The sequence below is a fragment of the Equus przewalskii genome, chromosome 10 (assembly GCF_037783145.1).
Source record: "Equus przewalskii isolate Varuska chromosome 10, EquPr2, whole genome shotgun sequence".
Classification (NCBI taxonomy): domain Eukaryota; kingdom Metazoa; phylum Chordata; class Mammalia; order Perissodactyla; family Equidae; genus Equus; species Equus przewalskii.
In genome coordinates this window covers 53,815,124-53,838,425 of record NC_091840.1, presented here as the reverse complement: position 1 = coordinate 53,838,425, position 23,302 = coordinate 53,815,124, and the positions used below count along the sequence as shown (strand labels likewise).

At 42.0% G+C, this 23,302-nt stretch overlaps 1 protein-coding gene across 4 annotated transcripts in view; it reads right to left on the bottom strand.

Moving 5' to 3' along the window:
* The window catches only part of SHISA6 (shisa family member 6), a 288,859-nt gene that overhangs the window by 7,883 nt on the left and 257,674 nt on the right, over positions 1-23,302 (bottom strand). For 2 of the 4 annotated variants that reach the window (XM_070561111.1, XM_070561109.1), the window contains 2 exons: positions 4,021-4,077; positions 4-156 (listed from right to left, as the gene is read on the bottom strand). In XM_070561111.1, coding sequence (XP_070417212.1) covers positions 4-156; positions 4,021-4,077 — 210 coding nt within the window. The remainder of the gene's footprint in view (positions 1-3; positions 157-4,020; positions 4,078-23,302) is intronic. The other 2 variants (XM_070561110.1, XM_070561108.1) reach the window with 1 other exon arrangement.

Below are 23,302 nucleotides of genomic sequence, written 5' to 3'. Positions count from 1 at the left end.
TACTTAGCCTCTTCAGGGATGAGTACTTGCTGGGGTGGGTCTTCACTGCAGACTCATAGGATGGGGGCAGGTGGGCCAAGTTCTGGAATGAGCGGGAGAAGGAAAGGTCATAGGGCTCGGTGGCTGATGTCAGGATGTTGTTCATCCGTGGCTTCTCTGCAAGAGAAGGGAGGGGTGCATTGCATTAGTGAGGACAACGTTTGGGGCAGGCAGAAGGGAAGGGTCTAGGTTCTATCTCTTCACTTTCTGCCTCATCCCCATCCTGCTTTCCTGGCCTCCTGTGCTAGGATATAGGTGGTGCTGGTGACTCAGTTTCCCTCATGCTCAGTTCCAGTTGTCAACAAGCCTGGAGGCAGGTGCTATTTTAGGTGCCACTAGCAACAATGCCAGTGTGCCCTTCCTTGAATGGCAAACTCTTTCTGCCAGTACATCGCTGGGCCATCTGATGAAAATGTAAGCCTGATGGAGCTGAGGGGGGTCATAAAATCATCCACTTTGGTGTGAAAGTTCTGCCCTTTCTCTAACAGCTTTAGGCAAATTTAGCTCTCAAGCTTAGAAAAATCTGGGTTTGAAGGAGTGCGGGTGACTGGTCTTGTCTACATACCCATAGAAGAACTGAGTCTAGGACCCAGCTCCACTGAGATTCCAACCCACACTGTCCATGATGTCATTTCACTTCTCACATCACCCCCTTCTGCCTCAGGCTTCTCTAATCCCCACGTCTGAATAGCCCCCTTAACTGTCTCTGAGCTGCTGGAGGAAAAAATGTGGGCAAAATGCTTAGCACATCATTCCTCTTTTCTCCCTCCCCTTTCTTTCCTCCTCTTGAGGTAGAACCTTGAGATTCCAAAATCTGAAGAGAGAGAAGGGAGTGTTGTTCAATGCCAGACCTGAGGAAAAGACTCGGGGAAGGAATGAGAGAAAAGATGAAAGGGAATTGATGTGAATGACTAATGAAGTGAATGAGCTGTCCTGGGCTCTGGGGGCCAGAGAAGGAATAGCACAGGAGTGAGGGGTAGAGGAGATGCCGGTCTGGGTGAAGGAGTGGCTGTGAAGATGGAAGGACATAAAGGAATGGAGGTCTGGGGAAGGAAGATGAGCATGCCTTGGTGCTTGACTGACTTGAGGCACAGCAAGAAGTCAACAGGTATTTCTGGGGGAAACAGTGGTACCATTCCCAGGACTGAGGTAGTTAGGTGGCTCTAGTTTGGCCATAACATCCCTCCATCCTCTTTGGTTTGGGATGCCCAAGAATTGGCAGGCTTTAACTTTGGAGAAATGTATCAGAGGACTGTGGCTCCCCATGCCTCTTGGCAAAGAGAGTGCTGAACCATGGAAGGCTGGAATTCTATGAACCATGGGACAAAGGGAAGCACTCCTAGCCTAGCCTGGTCCAAGGGCAGCCTAAGCACAGGGAACTCCCAGCTTCTCTAGCCCTTCCTGCCTTCACTGGCACTCCTAAAATTGAGCCAGGGGAGCCCAGCCAATGAGCTGGTGTTCACGCCAGCTCAGTACATATGTGAGGGGGTGGGGGATGCTCTACATCCCTGAGAGATCAGAACATGCTGTATAGAAAGAGCCTCCCCGGCATGGATCGGGACAGACGCCAGGAAGAGGAGTGGGCGGGAAGCTGGGAGCACTGCTACCCAGAGCTGGGTAATAGCCACTGTCCCTTAGCTCTTGTTTCTTCATTTTTGGCCATGCTAGAGAAGAACGAACTTCCCTCTGCCTGTTGGCATCATATTCCCACCGAGGGCATCACTCAGCTCATCTACTTCCAAATGCAACATTTCTGGATGCTCTTACCCTACACTGTTCTCCAAAACATGCCGATGAGCCAAGGCCACCTCTTCCTTGCCTTCTGCCTCCACCAAGATTGCCCCTGGCCTCTTGCTCATGCTCTCTCTCTTATTGCAATGGCCTTCCTTATTCTTTCTTTATCCAAATTCTCCCCTTGCTCAAGGCTCTTCGCTATGACAATGTCACACCTTTTCAGCCCACAGTGATATCTGGTCTTCAAGCCCCTATTGCTCTTGTAGTCAATACCACCCAATTTAGTGTCTACGTGATCTCTCATCATTTGACTTGAGTTAGTCTTGTTGATCTCCAAAGATTGCAATCTCCTTGACAGCAGGAGTCTTGCTTTCCAATTTTTCTGATGCCTTCATAATGCTTGGCCCAAAATAAAGATTCAATTAATGCTCTTTGCTTAATCAAGTAGACACAGGCCCATTCCTTGCTTAATAGTCTCTCTGCTATCTCCTGGGAAAAGTGTAACATCCAAAGAAGGAATTCAGAGAAAACCCTGCTTCCACTAGGCTGTGAGCTGCTCAAGGGCAGGGACTGAGTCTCATCTATGTTCATCTCCTTGCCACCCAGTGGGAGAGAGAAGACAGGAAGAGGAGGAGGGAAGAACGGTTCCCTCTTTCGTATTTAAGAGGCTGTGCCTCTGTTGGCTCCGTCTGGGGAAAACCAGATCATAGTTATTCTTCCAGAATGTTACTGAGTAAGGGGAGCATTCCTTGCTTGCCTTTTCTGGCTCCTCTTCCTGCTGCTGCTTAATCACCATGGGCATCCCCCAGGCTGTCTGCTCATGCCTTCTGCTTTTCTCTCTCAGCCTTCTCGTACAGATTGCCCCTACTCCCAAGCCTTCTGTTACTGCTTCCAAAGGGTAACTTACATCTTCAGCTGTAACCTCCCTTCAGACCTCATGTTAGCATTTCTCACTGCCTGTTTAATGACTTTTCTTGCATATCCTGTGGTTGTATCTAGCTCCAGATGTCCAGATCCAAACTCACCGTCAACAATTCCATCCCCTGTACACACTGGCTGCTTTCCTGATTCCTTAGATTGTGTTAATACTCCCCCACCCCATTCTTCTAATTAATCTTGGCTCTCCATTTTACTTATAATTGATTCTCATCAGTCATATTCAGTTAGTAACTGAGTTTTCCCAAGTCTTTCTTCAAAATGTATCATATCAGAACACTCCTTTCCATTTCCACTTTCAAAATCACCACTGGTATTATCTTCTTTTTAATTGATCTCTCTAATTTCTTGCAGTTCTAATTCTTCCTAGACCCCACAACATTTCACATCTTATTAAACTGTTGCTGTCATCATATATTTCCACTAGGAGCCTAGCACTGGAGGGGGACATCAAAATAGTCCACTTCTCTGCTCCTAATTATATTGTCCTTCAATCTCAACGCTGAAGTAGGACATGATCTGACGTGATTAGTAGGTCTTTCTACCAGGTGAGCTGTAGAATTTATCTTTGTTTTGAGTTTCTTTCTCACTAAAATTTAATGATGTTTTCACTGTCTCACAGCAAAGACAGAAGAATGACTGATAGTTCATAATTTACATGGCTGTCTTATGTTCTATCAAGTTTTGAGCAGGTATCAAAAACACTTTTTCTCTGCAGTTCCAAATATGAAGTTGTGATCTGGTGTGAGGATGTTATAACCTAAGAGGGAAACATGGCTTTGTAACCCTTTGGCACGATGCTGACACTGCTGTGCTCTACAGGTTTCAGCCTCTTCCCCTGCCAAGAGGTGGAAGCTCAAATCACCCAGTTCGGTTTTGTGTTTTATCAAATCTTAATTAGTTCGAAGAGGATCGATATAGTTCACCAAGTCTCATGTCATTTGTAAATGGTACCACAAGTAGCCTTGCTCAAAGGAGAGTGTTCACTCCTTGCTGTGGACATATGGAGATTATGAGTGCAAGAAGGGATCTGGATTGCAAGTGAAAATGGGTTAAGAAAGGGTCTCACTCCTTCCCTTTCATGGTGCAACATCACTCTGATGTTAGAGACAGACACACCAAGAGGACAATGGTCTAAAAGTGAGAGTGAGGCATTGTGGCCCTGGAGGAAGGTGGACACCTGCCACCTTACACCTCCTTAGCTTCAATGAGTCAGTGATCATGTGTCTGATACCCTGATAGGCATCAGTGGTTAGGATGGAGCCACTTGGAATGAGGATGGAATGCAGAGCACTCTCAATCATCTCTCACCATGTGTAGGGGTCTGGGTAGCACTGCTTAAAATCGGATGGTTATACTGATGATCACCTGAAAGTTATAGAAAAGAAATTTTTAATGAAGAATTCAGGCATTCCGTTGTCTCTCCACCACAACAGCACCTTTCTTGACCTCTAATATGCTTCTTTGAGTCAAAGGAATACTTCTAAAAAGCCCAGGCCTTTTGATGACCTGGAAAAATAAAGGGCAGGGGGCAGTGTGTTAGCCTCAAAGAAGCTTCCCTCGCTGTTTCTCTCTCTCTCTTTCTGCATCAGGGCTTCCTTTGTCACCATGGTGACCCACCCACATCTGTGCATCTGGCTGACTAGCTACAGAGGCTTTGTTGGGCAAGGGTGGGTAGAGGAGGAGAAGGATGGAGACTAGGGGGCATTTGGCAAGTATGCACACATAGGGTGGGGAACTGAGTAGGGGAAGTAGATCCTTTTTAGGGGGTGGGGGATGTTAGGGTATGGTTAGCTAGGAAGAAGATGTCTTAACTTAGGGGGCTTTGATTTGTTCCCCATCTTTATACACAAGTGTCTGCATCCTGAGATGCAGCAAGCTGATGTGAACTGTCCACTGCTTGGGATCAGGAGTCCTGGGTCCTAGGCTTTGTCCTGCCTATAAATGACACAGCCCAATATTCAAAAGCACTTATTTTAATTAATAAGTCCAAAAGTATGCAAAAGTCCACATAGATTGAACAAGCCACAACATTAATAGAGTCTTAGTTGCCAGAGCCCAGAGTTCGAGGCATTCCAAGGGCTTCTAAAACTGAACGGAGATTTGGCTTAACACTAAAGCGCACTTCAACATTGTATTATTGCTTCAATTCAACATTGCATTTTTGTTGTTCATGAGAGCATGCATCTAATTTCAACTAAAGCAGAGGGAAGAGGAGGTATGACATCTTTGCTTTAGTTTATCTACACCATGGACTACAGCTCGGCCATTCTCTGCTAGACGATCTGCTTCCAGTTTCTTACGTCTTGTTATTGAAACCATCTTTCCCACCTTTGGCATAGTACCTTCTGGATACTCATTTTTCTACCTCCTTCACTAGATCCCTTTTCCTCTTCTATTCTCTAAATATCAGTGCTCCATAAGGCTCAGATGTCTTCTTGAGGAGTTGGGCTCTACCTTCTTGCCCAAGTTGATTCTTAGACCTACACTTCTAGCTTGAGGTCCAACTAGTCTGTAGGGGTAGATTTTAAACTGCTTATGGACATCCTTTTGAAATCCCTGCCCTTAGCCCAACCCATTACATCCCAAAGTGAGCGCGTCATTTTATTCTCTAATGCTCCAGCTTCTGTCCATGGTACTAAGGTTCCATGGACTTGGAATGTGAAACTTCAGTCATCATTCACTATTTCCCTCCCTTCATCCTCCGTATCCAGTGAGTCCCCAAATCCTGTTCCTATATCCATCTCTTAAATCAAGGCCCACAATATATCATTTTGTTCAGATTTCTCTTAGCTTTGGTCTCTGGCCACTTCTAAGATAAATCATCCTGTGTACTCCTACCACACAAAATTTCTCATACCAATGGAATCATTACATCATTCTTTTGGTTCAGACCAGAATTTTAAATTGAATAGTTTATCCCCACAGACACTATCCAATGTGGTGTGGATTTGGGCAGTAAGTCAGAATTTCTCACACGAAGACATTCTCCCTTCACAAGATGGAATATTAAGTTATTTCCAGAAAAAAACCATTTGCCAAAGGTTGAATCAATTCTACATTGGACCTGGATTTAAGCAAAAAGAGAATCCAAGAAGGGAGATAAAGGACAGATTTTTTTCTGCTTTTCTTCCAGAAGCAAGGAGAAAACCAGTTTCACTGTTTTTTTTTTTTTTTTCTTATTTTTTGGTTTGTTTTTAAGCAATATGGCAGCATCAAAGACATAGTTGCAAGAAATGAGAGAACCCAGGCTGAATGGTGGACAGTGGCAGTGAGAGAGAAACACGTTTAATCTTCCATCTCGGAGTCTAGGTGTCACCAGGAGAGGGGGATAATTCATGTTTGGTTAATAATTCCTGGTAACTAGTAGTCTCCAGGCTCTGTGCTAAACACTTTCACATACATTTTTTAAAACTAATCTTCACAATGATTTTCACTTGAGTATGTATTATTGGCCTACTGATTTCCAGACACTGTTAAAAAACTCCTTAAGTATCTTCTTTGAAGTAGTTCTTAAAATTCTTTTCTAAACAGGTGAGTTTACAAACAGGATAAATGTCTTGAATTTAGATATTTTGTAGACAAGTGGAGTGCTTTTCCTTTGTTTGAATCTCACTTCCAATGTTTTACTAACATTTGATTTTTTCCTACATTGGCATTAAGGAAAATAAGGCATAAAGATGAAAATTAAAACTGTCCTAAAATAACCCCTGTGACATTCTGTTATATTTCCCTTTATTTCCCTCCCCCTGTAAATTACTGTGTGTATGTAAACATACACACACACACACACGCATAAACAATAGTGCAATGAATAACCATTTGCATTTTTCATTTTGCGTGAGTGATTATCAGATTACAGCTCTTAAAATCGAGAAATCAAATATGGTGATTTGATCCTCACACTTGTGCAGAATAACACATGTGAGGTTATTCATTGCAGCATTTTTATAGTAGCAAAAGAAAAGAAACAAGCTAAATGTTCATACATACATGTACATATACACACAGAGATAAATTTGGATAGTTTCCATATGGACATATGTAGGCATGCTATATGTAGGCATGGTATACTGCTTTTAATCTGTTTCCTTTATGCTTAATTGACAGCATATCTTGAATAGATTTTCATGTTTTGAAATATTCTTTGAAATATTTTGTATGGTTTCACAATAGTCTTTTCTATAGAATACTCTTATTGTATATTTGTATATATAATTTAAGTATAATATGTTTATTTAATATATATACATTTAAGCATTCCCCTATTATTGTGTATTGTTTAAAAGTTCAGTAATGTTATCCCAAAAAACCTTCAACACAAATCTTTGGCCGAGTCTCACTTCCCTAGGCTAATAACTAAAGGTAGTGTTTCTAGGTCAAAACACTGCCAACTGCCTAGTGATGTGATGATGTGGATTGATAGATTTCCTCATACTGAACCATTCATTTATTCCTGGGAAATACCTTATTTGATTTTGGTGTCTTAATCTTTCATTACAACACTGGATTCTATTTTCATATATTTTATTTAATTCATGTATATTCATAAAAGAAAATTTGTATTTTTTTGTGACATCCCAGGTTTTTGTATCAAGATAATGATTGTAAAGTCAATGAATAACATTTCATCTTTCTTTATGCCTTGAAACTAGTAATATAGCATATGACATATCTGTTCTTCGGAAGTTTGAAAGAACACAACGATAAAAATGCCTTGTGTCTTTTGGGGAGTCCTCCTGTTAGCGCTATGGTAGGTGGTTGGCTTGTGTTATTTCATTGACTGCACGACAACTTTGGGAAGCAGATGTTGTTATCATCACCAAATAGATTAAGGAAACTGAGGTTTGGAGAATAATTTGAATAATTTGCCTAACAGGTGAAGCTGGGATGCAAACCCAGGCAGCCTGGCTGTAGATCTCACATCCTTAATCATTATGCATACTGCCTCTCATACCTGGCAACATTTTCCTTGCATATTAATTCATTCAAGTTTTCTAATTCTAAATTCTATTTGTAATTTCTATTTTTCTTAAAAAAATCCATTGGGCATCTTCAACTTTATTAGCTTAAAACTATAATATTCCTTCAAAAGAAAAAATCCGTATATGAAATGATATCCTTTTCTCATTCTTCATTTTCTGTATTAATGTTTTCTGTATTAGCAGTTTATTCATACTCATTCTTTTTCATAGAGCTACCTCATATATATATCCCTTCATTTTTTATCTTCAAATGATTATTTTGTGCTTTTGGATTTGTTAATTCCTGCCTCCTAATTTTCTTTGGTTTGGTTTGTTATTGTTTTCTAATTTCTGGGTTTGAATCTTTAGTCCACTTATTTTCACTCTTTTCTGTTAACAATATAAGGTCTTTAGCTCTGAATTTGTCTCTGGCACTATCCCATGAGCGTCGTTATGCAATGTTCTTAGCGTTGTTGTGTCCTAAATGATCTCTAATTGAAGCCTTGATATTCTCTCTGACCCAGGAGTTCTTTAGTAGAGTGTTGTTAAACTTCAAAGAGTTTGGGTTTGTTGGTTTGAACTTGTGCCATTAGTTTTCTGTTTTATTATATTGTGGTCAGAGAACAGAGTCTGTACAATTTCTGCTTTTTGGAATTTATTGAAATTTCCTTTGTGGTCTTGTATATGGTCAATTTTGGTAAATGTTTCATGAGTACTTAGAGAAAAGGTATATTTTCTTTTTGTAGAGTACAAAATTGACATATATCTATCATATATTGACATAAATCAGACACATGAAATACGTTATTCAGTTCCTCTCTATCCTAATTCATTCTTTGCCTACTTACTCTGTCAAAGACTGAGGGAGGTGTATTAAGGTCTCCCACTTCTGTTGTGTTCCTGTCATTTTCTCTTTGTATTTGTTACAGAATTGGTTTTATGTATTTCACGGCTACATTATTCAGCACAAAAAGGCTCATGATGCCTATGTCTTCTTTGTGGCTTGTATGCTTTGTCAACATTAAATAACCCTTTCTGTCCTATTTAATGCCTTTTTTTTAGCCTTTAAGCCTTCTTGATCTGATATTTGTATTGCCCACCCAGCTTTCTCTTTGTTTACATTTGCCTGATAAACTTTGCCTATCCTTTTATATCTAACCTTTCTGTGTCATGTTGTTTTACTCTGGTCTCTTGACAAGAGCATACATTAAAAAAAAAAAATCACCTTCTGTGCTTTGGCACTTTCTAGGTTGTCTTGCTTGCTGAAATCTTGATAGCTAATTCTCCTGCTCAGAAAACTGTCCTCCCTTCTATTGGGGTATCCTCTCCTCCTTGCTCTAGTTGTACGATATGACCCTGCTCCTCTGCACACAGCCCAAACTCTAGGTCATGGCTGATTTGACCAGGTTGGAATACCTGACTCAACCTGGGCCTATGAGAGCTCCTTCTCCAGAAATTAAGAATCATTATAAGAGAGGTGATTCTGGATCCATGACATGTAAACTAGATAGCTGTGGGCAGTCTTGTAGATTCAGAAGAGAGAAAGTCAGAGACTGTGGCAAATTGTATTTTCCAAAAATGGCCACAGTTATACTTCTAGTCCCACATGCTGTCCCAGAACCTTCTCATTTCCTCAATAGGTAGAGTATATTCTCCTCCTTGAAACTGGAGGGCCTTTGTGACTGCCTTGGTGCCCATAAGGAAGTGCATGACTTCCACCGAGGTTGCAAAAGGTGATCTAGCTTTCATCCGTTTCTCTCTTGTGGCACACTCAACCTTGGATCCCAGCCACCATGCTGTAAGGAAGTCCAGGCCACGAGCAAAGGCTACCTGTAACCGCGGTCAGCTCCAGCTAAGGTATCCATCAACAGCCGAATCGACTGCCAGACACATGAGTGAGCAAGACTTCAGATGATTCCCGCCCTCAGCCTTCTAGCTGTCCTAGCCGATACAAGTAGAACAGAGATGAGCTATCCCCACCGAGTCCTTCCAAAATTATAGGTTGATAAGCAAAATAAATGTTGTCTTTATTGTATCATTTTCTAAAATTAAAATATTTCTTTTGAGGGGCCAGCCTGATGGTGTAGTGGTTAAGAATGTGTGCTCCGCTTCAGCGGCCCAGGGTTTGCAGGTTCGGATCCCAGGCATGGACCTTCACACCGCTTATCAAGCCATGCTGTGGCAAGGGTCCCACATATAAATTAGGAGAAGATGGGCACAGATGTTAGCTCAAGGCCAATCTTCCTCAGCAAAAAGAGGAGGATTGGCAGCAGATGTTAGCTCAGGGCTAATCTTCCTCAAAAAAAAAAAAAAATATTTTGAGATCATTGTAGTTTCAAATGCAACTATAAGAAATAATACAGAGGTCCTCTGTACTCTTTAGCCAGTTTCCCCAGTGGTTCTATATCAAAACCACAGTATCGACATCAATACAGTCAGGTACAAAACATTTCTATCACTAGGAGGATCCCTCATGTTGCCCTTTGTAGCCACACCTACCCTTTCATTAACCTCTGGCAACTGTCAACCTGTATGTTATTCTATAATTGTGTCATTTCAAGGAGGTCATATAAATGGAATCATACAGTATGGAACCTTTGGGATTGGATTTTTTAATCAAGCATAATTCTCTGGAGATTCATCCAGGTTGTTGCATATTTGTAACAATAGTTAACTGGTTGTATCGATAGTTGATTCCTTTTTATTGCTGAATAGTAAATATTCCATGGCATGGATGTATCACAGTTTGTTTAACTATTCATCTTTTGAAGGACATTTGGATTGTTTTCAGTTTTGCTATATTATAAATAGAGTTGCTATAAACACTCATGCGCAGGTTTTTGTGTCAACGTAAGTCATCTTATTTATCTGAGATAAATGCCTAGGAGCGCAATTGCTGCATTGTATGGTGGCTGCCTGTTTACTTTTTAAAGAAATGCCAAACTGCTTTCCAGATTGGCCGTACCATTTTACATTCCCCCCAGCAATGAATGAGTGGTCCAGTTTCTCCACATCCTTGCCAGCATCTGATGTTGTCACTATTTTTCATTTTCACCGTGATAACTACGCAGTGATACCTCACTTTGGCCTTAATTCGCATTTCCCTAATGGCTAATGATGTTGAACATCTTTTTTTTTTTTTTTTTTTTGAGGAAGATTAGCCCTGAGCTAACTATTGCCAATCCTCCTCTTTTTGCTGAGGAAGACTGGCCCTGAGCTAACATCCATGCCCATCTTCCTCTATACGTGGGACGCCTACCACAGCATGGCTTTTGCCGAGCGGTGCCATGTCCACACCCGGGATCGAAACTGGCGAACGCCAGGCTGCTGAGATGAGGAACGTGCGAACTTAACCGCTGCGCTACCGGGCTGGCCCCTGAACGTCTTTTCATGTGCTTATTTTTCATCTGTATATCTTCTCCAGTGAAATGTTTCTTGATTATTTTTGCCCATTTTCTAATCAGATTGTTTGCATTTTTCATGTTAAATTTTTGAGTGTTTTTCTATATCTTAGATTCTAGTCCTTTGTCGGATATATGCTTTGCAAATATCTTCTCCATCTATAGCTTGTCTTGTCATCCTTTTAACATGGTCTTTTGCAGAATGTAAGTTTCAGTTTTGATGAAGTTCAATTTACCAATCTTTTCTTTTACAGATTATGCTTTTGATGTCAAGTCTAAGAACTCTTTTCCTAGCCCTACGTCCTGAAGATTTTTTTCTGTTATTTTTCTAAATGAGTTTTGGTTTTATGTGTTACATTTAAGTCTAGGATCTATTTTGAGTTAATTTTCATATAAGATGAGACTTAGGTTGAGGTTCTTTTGTTTATTTATTTATGGATGTCCAATTACTCCAGCATATTTCTTGAAAAGGCTCTCTTTCCTTCATTAAATTGCTTTTGCACCTTTGCCAAAAAATCAGTGGGAAATATTTGTGTGAGACTATTTCTGGGTTTTCTATTCTGTTCCATTGATCTACATGTCTGTTCCTCTGCTAATACCACACAGATTATTGTAGGAATCTGTGTGGTAGCTATGGGATATTTGATTTCTGTAGCTCTAGGATATTTCTTGGAATTGAGTAGACTGATCTCTTCCACTTTATTTTTCCTTTTAAAAATTATTTTAGCTATTCTAGTCCCTTTGCCTTTCTATATATATTTTAGAATAAGATAGTCTGTATCTACAAACAATCTTGCAAGGTTGTTGATAAGAATTGTGTTAAACTTGTGTATTATTTGGGAAGAATTGACATCTTTAATCTGTTAAGTCTTTCAGTCCATGAGCATGGTATGTCTCTCTATTTAAAGTGTACCATTTTAATTCCTCTGACATTTTTGCTACATTTTTTAGATTATTTTCTTAGTGGTTGCTCTAGTGATTATAATATGCATCTTAACTTATTTTAATCTTCGGAACTAACATAATTCCAGTAGCATGTGGAAACTTTGTCCCCATATTGCTCCAATGAATGTTCCTCCTTTATACTATCTTTGTCGTATATGTTCTATCAATCTATCTACCTACCTACATATGTTATACCCAACAATACCGTATTAAAATTGTCACTTTATAAGGTGTTATTTTTTTTAAAGTGAAGAAAAGACAAGAGAAAAATATGTGTATAGAGTCTCTTACATTAACCATATATTTATCATTTCTAGTGTTTTTCATTTCTTCCTGTGAATTTGATTTATTGTCTAGTGTCCATTTCCTTTCAGTCTGTGAAGATTCTTTAGTATTTCTTGTAAATCAAGTTTGCTAGCAAAGAATTTTCTCCCTCTTTGTTTATTTGAGAATGTCTTTATTTCACCTTCATTTTTTGAAGGTTAATTCTGCTGAGTATAGAATTCTTGGTTGACAGGTTTTCTTTTAACACTTTGAGCCTCTGGCCTCCACTGCTGTAGATGAGAAGTCAACCATTAACCATACAGATGCTCCTCTTTATGTGGCGAGAGGTCAAGGATGTCACTCAACACTCCTAATCCTTTGAGTCTCTTTGACCCAACAGTAGCACAGTTGCCAGTCCTCCCAGCCTGCCCTGGCCTGGCAGAACCTTGTCCTGACTGATCTTAGGGGAGGATGGGAGCGGTCCTTGGCATGAATGTCATAAACTCTCACTGTTCCTGCTTGAAGTTGAGCAGTTTTTTAGAAGTTTATGCTGGGAAGCATAAACACTTCCCAGATTGTATACTTTGATCAGTTTCTAGAACACTGACATGGCTGTTTTAATCATTTCTGTCCAGCTTTGTAGTTGCTTTGTGGAGAGAGGATTTGCTAACCTTCTCACTGGGCCATGGCCAGCTTCACCTAGGTGTTTGGGGTACCGTCCCCGATCACACTGCAGCTCCCTGTTTCTCTGCCAGGCCAGTGGAGGAGAACTGGAGACCTCAGTGCTTAGTCAAGAAGATGTTTGGAGGGAGGTGGGGAAGAAGCAGGAGCTCTGGCTGGGTCCTTAGTCCCTGGATAGCTTAAAGGTATTTTCAAAGCTTTTGGTATCAGTAAAATCGCAAATATTCTTTGTATCCTGGGACAATGAGATCTGTGTCCAGATTTCAGACCCGTTCACACATTTTGATAGTTAGAATATTGGCTGAGAAGAGTCATTTGGTATTGAAGACACTTCCTAGGAGGGTATAATAGGCTCTGAAGTCTTTTTACTCTGAGATGAAGGAAGTTACTTGCTGCCAAAAACTGACGTACTTTCAGAAATAGATTCCACGTAGGGCTCTTTGCCAGCCTCACCATAAATGCAGACTCAGTGGCTCTCTCTACTTCTTCCAGTTGGTGTGGCAAGAAGGGTAGGAGGCAACAGAGACTCCATGTGAAGACCACCTTGGCCCACATCAAAGCAGGCACTTAAGGGTGCCTCTAGGACGGTGTTTCCAACACTGGCTTCAGGGAGTCTTGTGGGTTCCTTTGAAGTGCCTTAAGGGCCGCTGTTTAAGAGACTGAGTCTAGTGGGTGTTGTTTTAGCACTGTCCCCCTCACCTTTACCTCACACCGAGCAGCTTGATTTCCATCTGTCTTCTGTATTCAGCTTATTCCTAAGATCTTATTTAAAGAAACAGTTCCATTGCTAATATGTTTAAAATCCACTGATCAAATTCATCTACTTCATTTTACAGGTGAGAAAAGAGGCCCAGAGAAGTGAAGTGACTTGCCCAAGATCACAAAGTTGGTGGCAGAGAAAGGACCAGGTCTTTTTTCCCAGAGTTGTATTTTTTTCGTGATGTGTGATTGTCTGCAAGCTTGTGTGCTAGTTACAAAGTCTCTCTTGTGCTCTCCAGCAGAGGTTCCAAGCAGCTGTGTGTTTTTGGGTGGCTCTGCCCCTCTTAGCTAGGTGCATTTGGCCAAAGTGTTTATCGAGGTTCCCTGAAATACTTTGAACTCTGGGGTTACGGGGAGAATGGAGGGTAGTTCTGGGTCAAAAAAGCTTTGGATTCTGCACACTAAATCCTTCCCCTTGGATATTCACCATGCATGTTAAAGGCTAAGAAGTCTAGCCATAAATAACCCATTTTATTAGTTATTTGACCATGGGGATTCTTTTTTCACCTAACACAGTGAGGGTGCAGACAGGAAACAGATACCAATCCAATGGGGTATTTTAGAAGGACTTAATAAAATGAGTATTTTCAAAGGTTTGGGGAACCCATAAGGGATAGTACAGTGCCCAAGGACTAGTAAGAGTGGGCACCTTTATACAAACGGAGCCTCAATGGTGAAGGAAGGCAGTTGCTTCTGGAACCCAAAGGGAGAGAGTTGTGTAGACAGGGCCCCCTGATCTTTGATTGAGGGACAAGCCAGTCCCCCGTGAATGGACCAGGAGGTAGCCTGGGAAGTAAGTATCCCAACTTCACTCTCCTCCATCCCTCTGATCTCTTTCCAGGATTCCCCATTTGCCAAACCCAACTAACATCCAAAGAACAAGGTAGCCCCATGAAGCAATCCATGGAGGCCAGCACTCAGGAGACTGAACAGGGTGGGCGGTGGATACAGAGGGTTAAATGGACAAACCGTCCAGCACAGACTTAACCCACTGTGACAAAGGCTACTCTAGTGCATCGTGAAGACGGTCTGTGGGGTGTGGGCAGATGGTGTTCTAGGTAATGGATGGGAGGTTTGGGGTGTGTGGGCAGCTAGGTGTTGATGAGGAAGGGAAAAAAGCAGAATTTGTGATGTACAAAGAATAGGAAGGCTAACAATTGCACGATTTTGCCCCAGAGTTCCTCTCTACTGTGATGTGTATACAGTCTTTTACACTTGGCGTCCTGTCTCTCCCTGGACTTATCAAGGGATCACATCTCCACTCCTCAATTACCAGTCTCCCCATCCCCCTCCCCTTTCAGGGAGTCCTGGGCTTGGCACAGTGCCCAGTGAGGGCCATCAGCCTTCCTGATGGATTGAGCTGGATAACATAACAATTAATTAGTGCTCAGGACTCATCGATCGATATGCTGACAAGACTACAAAGTGACAAAACAATCTCCATCTGAGCTCCAAGGGTGCTTGAAGGAAGCAGAGAAGCCAGGTGGGGCCCTCTGCCCACTGAGAGAGTGTGGACCACCTGTGGTTAACAGGTCTCTTAGAATCAGAACGTCCCCCCTCACCTCTGCAGCCGCCAAGCTGGTGGAGCTGACTGAGTTGCCTCACATTGGTATCTGGCTTAACTGCTAAGGGAAGTGGCTAGTTTTCTCTGTGGAGCAAATAAGCTGTGTGTATGCATTTATGTGTCTGTGTGTTTGCTTATGTGTGTGTTTGGGGTGGGGAGGGGGTGAAAGAGAAGAAGAGTGATTTGGGATTGGACGTGTCTAGTGACAGATGTAGCAAAAGCAATTTCTGTTTCGTGAGTCACAGGAAGATTGTGGGGTACAAATAATACCCAAAGACATAAACAATGACTTGATCAATGGGATCCTGAAAGTACAAAACAAAGAGGTAATATGCATGTTGGTTATAAACTCTCAAGTCTCAGGCCTCATCACCACCGGAATTGCTATGATCACCTGCTTTCCTCTCTGCCCTTTTGGGTCCACCCTACACAATCCTGCTAGATTAGTCTCTCTCAAATGCTAATTTCATCCTGGCCTTTAGCCTGCAAGTATTCCAAACTGCCAATAGATTAACAGATGCCTAAGGCCAAAGAGTTTTGAATTCTAATATACCCAAGAATCACCTGAGGAACTCATTAAAAAATTCTGGGCCCTTCCCCCAGCCCGTGAATTATGATTTAGGTGATTTGAGAAGGCCACAAGAACTAGCATTTTTAAAAGCATCCTAGTTGATACTTTTGCAGCTAGAATCTGGACCACACTTTGAGAAATGCTACAGATGTTACCGCATTTTCAAAGCTGCCCATGGTCCAGTTCCATCTCATCTCACCCAACACACCAATGATTAATGAACTGGTTTCACCTCTCCTATTCCCAACCCCTGCCACCACCTCGGTGCTTTGGTCAGGAACATCTTCCACCTGGATTACTCTTCTCCTCACTTCCCCCAGACCCTTTCAATCCTTGAAGATAAAACTCCAGATTCATCTCCATAAAGTCATTCTCAGGTCCTCCAGTACACGGTGATGTTCCTTGCCCTCCTGATAACTGCAGCATTTATTACCACCACCATTGGTTTTGGTGTTTAATCATATATTATTTTGCTTTTTTACTTTTCTGTCTCATTCATTCACTCTTTCAAAGATGCTTAAATACTTCTGCATGTAAGGCACTTCTCCCCAACTCTTAATACAGTGAACATTCCTGGAGGTGGAGATCGATCACACTTCTTTTGTGTTTACCTTAACACAATACTCGCTGGGCTGGGTTCCTTGGTGGCACTTGTACAATTTCTTGAATTATGAATGAATGAGTAAATGAATCAACTCTTGGGCAAGAGGCCATGGTGATGATACTTGATTGCCCATCCTACTTTCTTCTTGTTCTCCCCACTCTTCTTCAGGCTCAGAGTGGCAGATTTTCTGGGCCTGCAGCCAGGTTTGTGGGTTGTAATATTTTGTATGTGTCTGAGTACGAGTGTGTGTGGAGGAGTAAGGCACCCCTCCTTCCTCACCTCAAATCCAACCCACACTTTGCACTCCTTCTTGAGGCTCAGTTGCCATTCTAATGCATCTCAACACAAGCCCATGAATCCTGGTGATGAAAAAGTCAGTGTAGAGAGGCAGGCCTGTGAGTCATGGTGTCAAAGGTGGGACTCCTTCCAAGACGACTGGTTGTTGCCAATGACATCATGAGGCCATCAATCCCTGTGCTTCTGTCCATTCTCCATCCTTCTTTGTGTCTCAGTCTCCTCTTCCTGCCTCAGAGGCTTTGACTTGGGGTCCCCTGGGTCCCACCCATGAGAGTCTGGCTTCGTGTGAGCACCTCCCTAGCAGGCCTGCTCTGCTTCTCCACTTCTGGCAAAGATTTTCATTTTCAGTTCTGCCTGAAGAAAATGGCATCATGGGGGTTGTCATGCCCACACAGGAAAACAGTGTCTTCTGCCAGATTCACTTAAAAAGACAAAACTTTAGGTTTCCCTGGGAGAGCTGCCTGCTACCTGCTGTGATCCACTTCTTCCTGATGGCTCTGGTTCATCTGAGCCTGGAGGCACTGGAGCTGTGTTTGTTCTGCTAGTGGTTATTGTGATCACTACAAAAGGAGTATTTACCATCCCCTCCGCTCCAGAGGACGAATCATCCTCTTGGCAATAAGGACTCTGAGCTTGTTCCTGAGAGCTATTTAAATCATACCTATAGAAAGTCAACCTTGGGATGCCCTGGAATTACCTGAGAGGAGGATAGGGTATGAGCACAGATGTGTGATGAGGTGGATCTGGGAGAACGTGAGGTGGTCTTGGCCTCTGATGCTAGGCCAAGCTGGCCTGTCAGGTGGGCTCCCTAAGGAGGTTTAAGGTCTAAGATATTCCCTCAGAAGTGAGGTTTTTGTGAGATTCTTTGGCAAATTCCATTCTCTTCTCACCCCTACCCATAGATACCCCATCCTACCATTTCCCAAGCTTGATCTAGGCACCCAATTCATCTACTGGGTAATACAAAGTGGCTCAGTATCGCAAGAGGTGACTCAAGTTGAAATATCTAGAACAGAGGGATGATTGATATTTAGAGGGCATGCAGTCTTTTGGGAAAGCCCAAAATATCCCAAATAAGAAGTAGGTCACTAGAGGACCTGCCTCTGTCCTGTAATTACTATAAGCTATGAGTGTATCTGACATACTGTCAGATTTCTCTTTAAGAAGTGAATTTTTGGTGTGATCTGGGTCCATTTTTAACCTTCACGTTTGTTCACGTTATCATACCAACTAGAGGAAATTCTAAGCCTGGTGCCTGGTGCAAGAAAACACACACACTGCTATCCCAGCATAAATGGAGTTTTATCATGTTTGGGCAAAGACTACATATGTGTGTGTATATATATATTTTTCCTATCAGCTACCATTTGTTCTGTCAGACACTGTGCTAAGTAGTTTATAAGTATCATGTCATTGAAATCTCACAACAATTCTATAAGGTCACTCACACTTTATAGATGACATTGAGTTGCGCAAGTTTGCATGGAAAATAAGTGGCTGAACCCGGATTCAAACTCATATCTAAAGACTCCAAACACAGTGCTCTTGAACTCTATACTATACTGCCATTTTGCAAGCATGTAGCAATATAGACTCATCTGCAGCATCAACCACAGAGCTGGACTGAGTTTCTAGAGGGATCTAGGTTCTCCTGATTTGCAAACTGGTAATAAATGGCTGATACCTGGAGATAATCTCATACAATTTCTAATCTACAGGAACTGCTCTTACACCTACCACACATACCTCCGTGAAGGCTGCCCCCCGACTCAGCCCAGGGCAATGCAGATCTTTCTCATCCTTGCATTTCCCAACGGATGGCAAGATTCTAGCTTCCCATAGGAGTTCTCCTGTTTCTTCCCCTAAAGCCGTCATGCAGTCAGTGCATGCAGCTTAGCAGAAGCCGGCCACACTGCTAGGGACATAGAGGACCAGGAGTTCAGGCAGTGAGTGTTCTTTTGCTGGGGATCATCATGCAGGCAGTGAGTCATGGCCGTCTGGAGAAATGTGAACATGTGGGAGCCCTCAGCCCTCCCACGTCTGCTTTCCTGCCCATGGCCTTCATAGTCTCCACACACAGCCCTTGCTGGCCTTCCCAGCGAGTTTCATTTATATGCAGTCATTACTGTCTTGTACTCTGATTCTTTCTCCCTAGCATGTCTCTTCCCCCATGGCCACTTGCTCAGTTCTTATCCATCCTTCAAGACCAGCTGAAACACCACCTCTTCACTGCAGCGTTCTCCAATCCCTTCAGCTGCAGGTGATCTCTCCTTGTTGTGAACTCTCTATGCTCTATAATATTTGGGGGGCACTTACCACTTTCTACGTTGTGTTATAATTACACACGTGCATGCCTTGTCTCTTCTAGCACACTGTAAGTGTTTTGATGAGGGTGGGTGATAGAGGATTCATCTTTGTATCTACTAACTTATCTAACATAGTGCTTCCACTCAATAAGCATCTATTGGATGAATAAATGAGTTCTTTATGCTGGGCTCTTCACAGATGTGAAGGTGCATCTGACACAATCCTATTTGTACATAATAGGTGTTCAATAAATATTTTTGAATGAAATAATAAATACGTGTATATATAATTGCAGAGCATCCATAAAATATTTTGAAGATTTTGGTCGAGTATATTTAGGGAAGGCTTCATAAAGAAGGTAAATCTTGAACAAGGCGATAAGAGAGACTTGATTTTGGACTGGGACATGGGAAGTCAAGGAAGGGACTGCTTTCAATTAAAGGAAGGCCAAGAATAAAGAGTAAGGGTGGAGCCGGCAGGGCAGAAGGTTAGGATTAGATCCAGGGTATGTGCTGGGGAAGGCAGCAGTAAAGGTGGGTGGAATGAGGTTAGCTTATGGCAGGTTTTAATGGCACGTTAAAGACTTTGAACTTACCCTGTTGGTAAGTTCTCAAACGTACCAACAGTAAGTGTTGGTTCTCAAACAGGAGGGTGATATGACAAAGGCCTTGTTACCTAAGGACTGATTAGTGGGAAGGACTGGAATGAGGAAAGGAAATCAGTTGGGAGGTGCTGTGGTCTGAATGTTTGTGTCTCCTCAAAATTCATATGTTGAAATCCTAACCCCCAGATGGTGTTAGGAGGTGGGGCCTTTGGGAAGTAATTAGGTCATGAAAGTGGAGCCCTCATGAATGGGATTAATGCCCTTATAAAAGAGACCCCAGAGAGCTCTCTAGATCTTTTTCTGCCATGTGAGGATAAGACGAGAAGTTGGCAGTGTACCTCCTGGAAGAGGATTCTCACTAGACCCCGACCATGCTGTCACCCTGATCTTGGACTCCCAGCCTCCAAAACTGAGAAATCAATCTCTGTTTTTTCTAAGCCACTCAGTCAATGGTAATTTGTCATAGCAGCTGGAATGATTTAAGACAGGAGGCTACTGTAGAAATGCAAGTGGGAAGTAATAGGAACTGAATCGGGATTTCTTCCAGACTGAGGTCTCTGTAATTCATGGTCTTCATGTTTAATGAGCAAAGAGCCAGGTAGAAGATGTAAAGAGGGCTGACAATAAATACTTGATTACATTTCTTCATCGAGGGACTCATTCCTACTGGTTGCTGGTTGCAGCATTTGTCTCAGGCAGATGGGCAGGCTTCGTGGCTAACAGACAGAGCTCAATTGTGATGACACCCAGAACCCAGAGCCGCTGTCCACGCTCACACAGTGACTCAGATCGCTGACAGACTTGGGGCTTGGGCTTGGGGCTCTAAATGAAATGTGGGGAAGGGGAGAAGAGAAAATTTACCCAAAGAAGAATTACTCTAGGAGAGATAGGGAGGGCCAGAAAGAAGGATCTGTGTTCACCGGGCACCAGGTGCTTCGGCCTTGGAGTTCACAGATGCTCTTTCTCCTGTCCACTGTCCTACCTTTACTGGTCCATCAGACGCTAATCACGCAGGCTCTGGAGGCAGTGGAGAAACGGTATGCATGACTTGGTCCACCTGCTTTCCCCAGGGAAGATTTGGTTCCCTATTTCTCCCCTAATTCTGTACCACTTATATCCTAGTTCAAATCTACCAACAGGCACTGGCCAAGTGTCACTCAAACCCTCTCTTCTCTTGCTTCAATTTTCTCTGCCCCCATCAAATTTCCTCTTCTATATGTGTCTCTATATTTTATCATTTGCTTTCTTAGTGAATTTCTCGTTACTTCCCCTAATTACTAACTTTCTCATATTTCCTCTGCTTGGATTTCATCATGCATTGTTTTTGAATCTGTGCATGAAGCCAGCGATTAGTGTCGATGTCATAAATATAAAAGACTCAATAAACTTTAGGGACTGTCTTGATTCTTTAGACACATTACTCTATTTAATTTTTACAGCAACTCTGAGATGTAGGAACTAGTATCATCCCCATTTTATAGATGAGAAAACTGAGGCACAGAGAGGTAACTTGCCCGGGTCAGAGGGCTGTTGATCAGGGCACAGGTTGAGGAACCCAGCCGACTGCAGAGCAACCATCTTAACTCTCACTAACAAGATCTGAGTGGCTGTTTGTTCTCCACTGCTTCACAGTTGATCGCGTCACGGCACATTCTACTCAAATCACTTACTAAGACAACTGAAAAGACGTTATTGATCTCCTGGGAATCCTGTTCATATGAACATTGCAGTAAAATAACAAGCATCAGCTGATATCCCCATTGCGAAAGAAAGAAAAATTAATAAATTCATCATTTGTTGGACAATTCCATGGTGAAACAGATTCGCTTATTAGACTGAGAAATGTCTACCATCATTATCGAGTCCAGCTCCCTTGCTGTGAAACATATCCTTGCTTTGTTTGTGAAGAGTTCACACACCGCTTCTTTCCCTCATGAGTATGGGAAGCCTTCCACAAAGAATAGCTTAAATAAATGACTAGCCTTGACAACAGACATGCCAATGATGCTGCTCCAAATTGATCCCATGCTGTTCTGAGACATTCCTTCAAGAGCGATAAAGTGAGGGGAGACTTGAAGGAAGCATTCCACCTCTGCACTCACTAGTTGCACTCCTGGAAGTCTCTGGAAGTCTCTCTGTCACCCTTTTGGAAACAACTCCAGTTGTTACTAGTTTTAATTTTTAAAAACTATATAATCAACACATGCATTTGTTGAAAAACTAGAAAACAAAAATGAACTGAAAAAAAAAGATGTGTGTATTTTTTTCCACAAAAAAATGGGATAATGCTGAACAAACTGTTCTGTGATGTGATTTTTCAGTACCAAAATACTGTATTTTTCCAAGTGAATAACGAACACATCTCTGATGACTGTAAATGTTAGCTTAGCATTCAGCCATATAGACGCTTCATAATCGTTGTTGCTGTTTTTTGTTTTTTTCTAACTAGATCCCTATTGTCAGAAATCTGAGTTGTTTCCATTTCAATGGTGTTATAAACAATACTTTACACCTCTGCAGGCAGACTTTTGTGCCTATCCTTAATTGTTTTCCCTAGGAAAAATTTCTAGAATCAGAATTTCTAGGTTAGAGGGAATGTAATTGTAAAGGTTTTGGTTTAATTTCTTGTCAGAATGTGCTGATTGATAATTCTTTCAATTCTGAATGAGAGTGTAGTGCCCACTCCCCTCACTCTGAGTGGCACTGGGTAGGATTTATTTTTTTCTTTTCTAAGATTGGCACCTGAGCTAACAACTGTTGCCAATCTTCTTTTTTTTTTCCCCTGCTTTTTCTTCCCAAATCCCACCAGCATATAGTTGTACATTTTTAGTTGTGGGTCCTTCTAGTTGTGGCATGTGGGACCCCACCTCAGCATGGCCTAATGACTGGTGCCATGTCCGAGCCCAGGATTCGAACCTGCGAAACCCTGGGCTGCCAAAGCAGAGCGTGCCAACCTAACCACTTGGCCATGGGGCCGGCCCTGGATTTTTTCTTTTTTGAGGAGAGTGGTTTTCACCAAGTTGAAAGGTTGTATTGCATTGATTACTAGTGAGAGTCATCATTTTTTAATTTCTATGATATTTGATAGGGGAAATATGTTTGGTGTATGTTTGAATATGTTTGATAGTTTCTTTTGCTCATTTCTTCTCCATTCAGGTGATTATCTTATTTTTATCTTCTTGTTTTTTAATTTTTAAGAATTCTCTATATAAAGGATATCAATCCCACATCCACCACACATTTTTCACAATTTTTTTTTATCGTTTGTCTTAATTTTTTGACTCACAAATATCTTAAACTCAAATACAGTCAAACATCTGTATTTTCCTCTGCATTTTGTCTCTTTGGCAATTTACTAATTTATTTATTTATTTATTTATTTTTTTAATTTTTTTTTTTTTTAAAGATTTTATTTTTTCCTTTTTCTCCCCAAAGCCCCCCTGGTACATAGTTGTATATTCTTTGTTGTGGGTCCTTCTAGTTGTGGCATGTGGGACGCCGCCTCAGCGTGGTCTGATGAGCAGTGTCATGTCCGCGCCCAGGATTCGAACCAACAAAACACTGGGCCGCCTGCAGCAGAGCGCGCGAACCTAACCGCTCGGCCACGGGGCCAGCCCCTGCAATTTACTAAT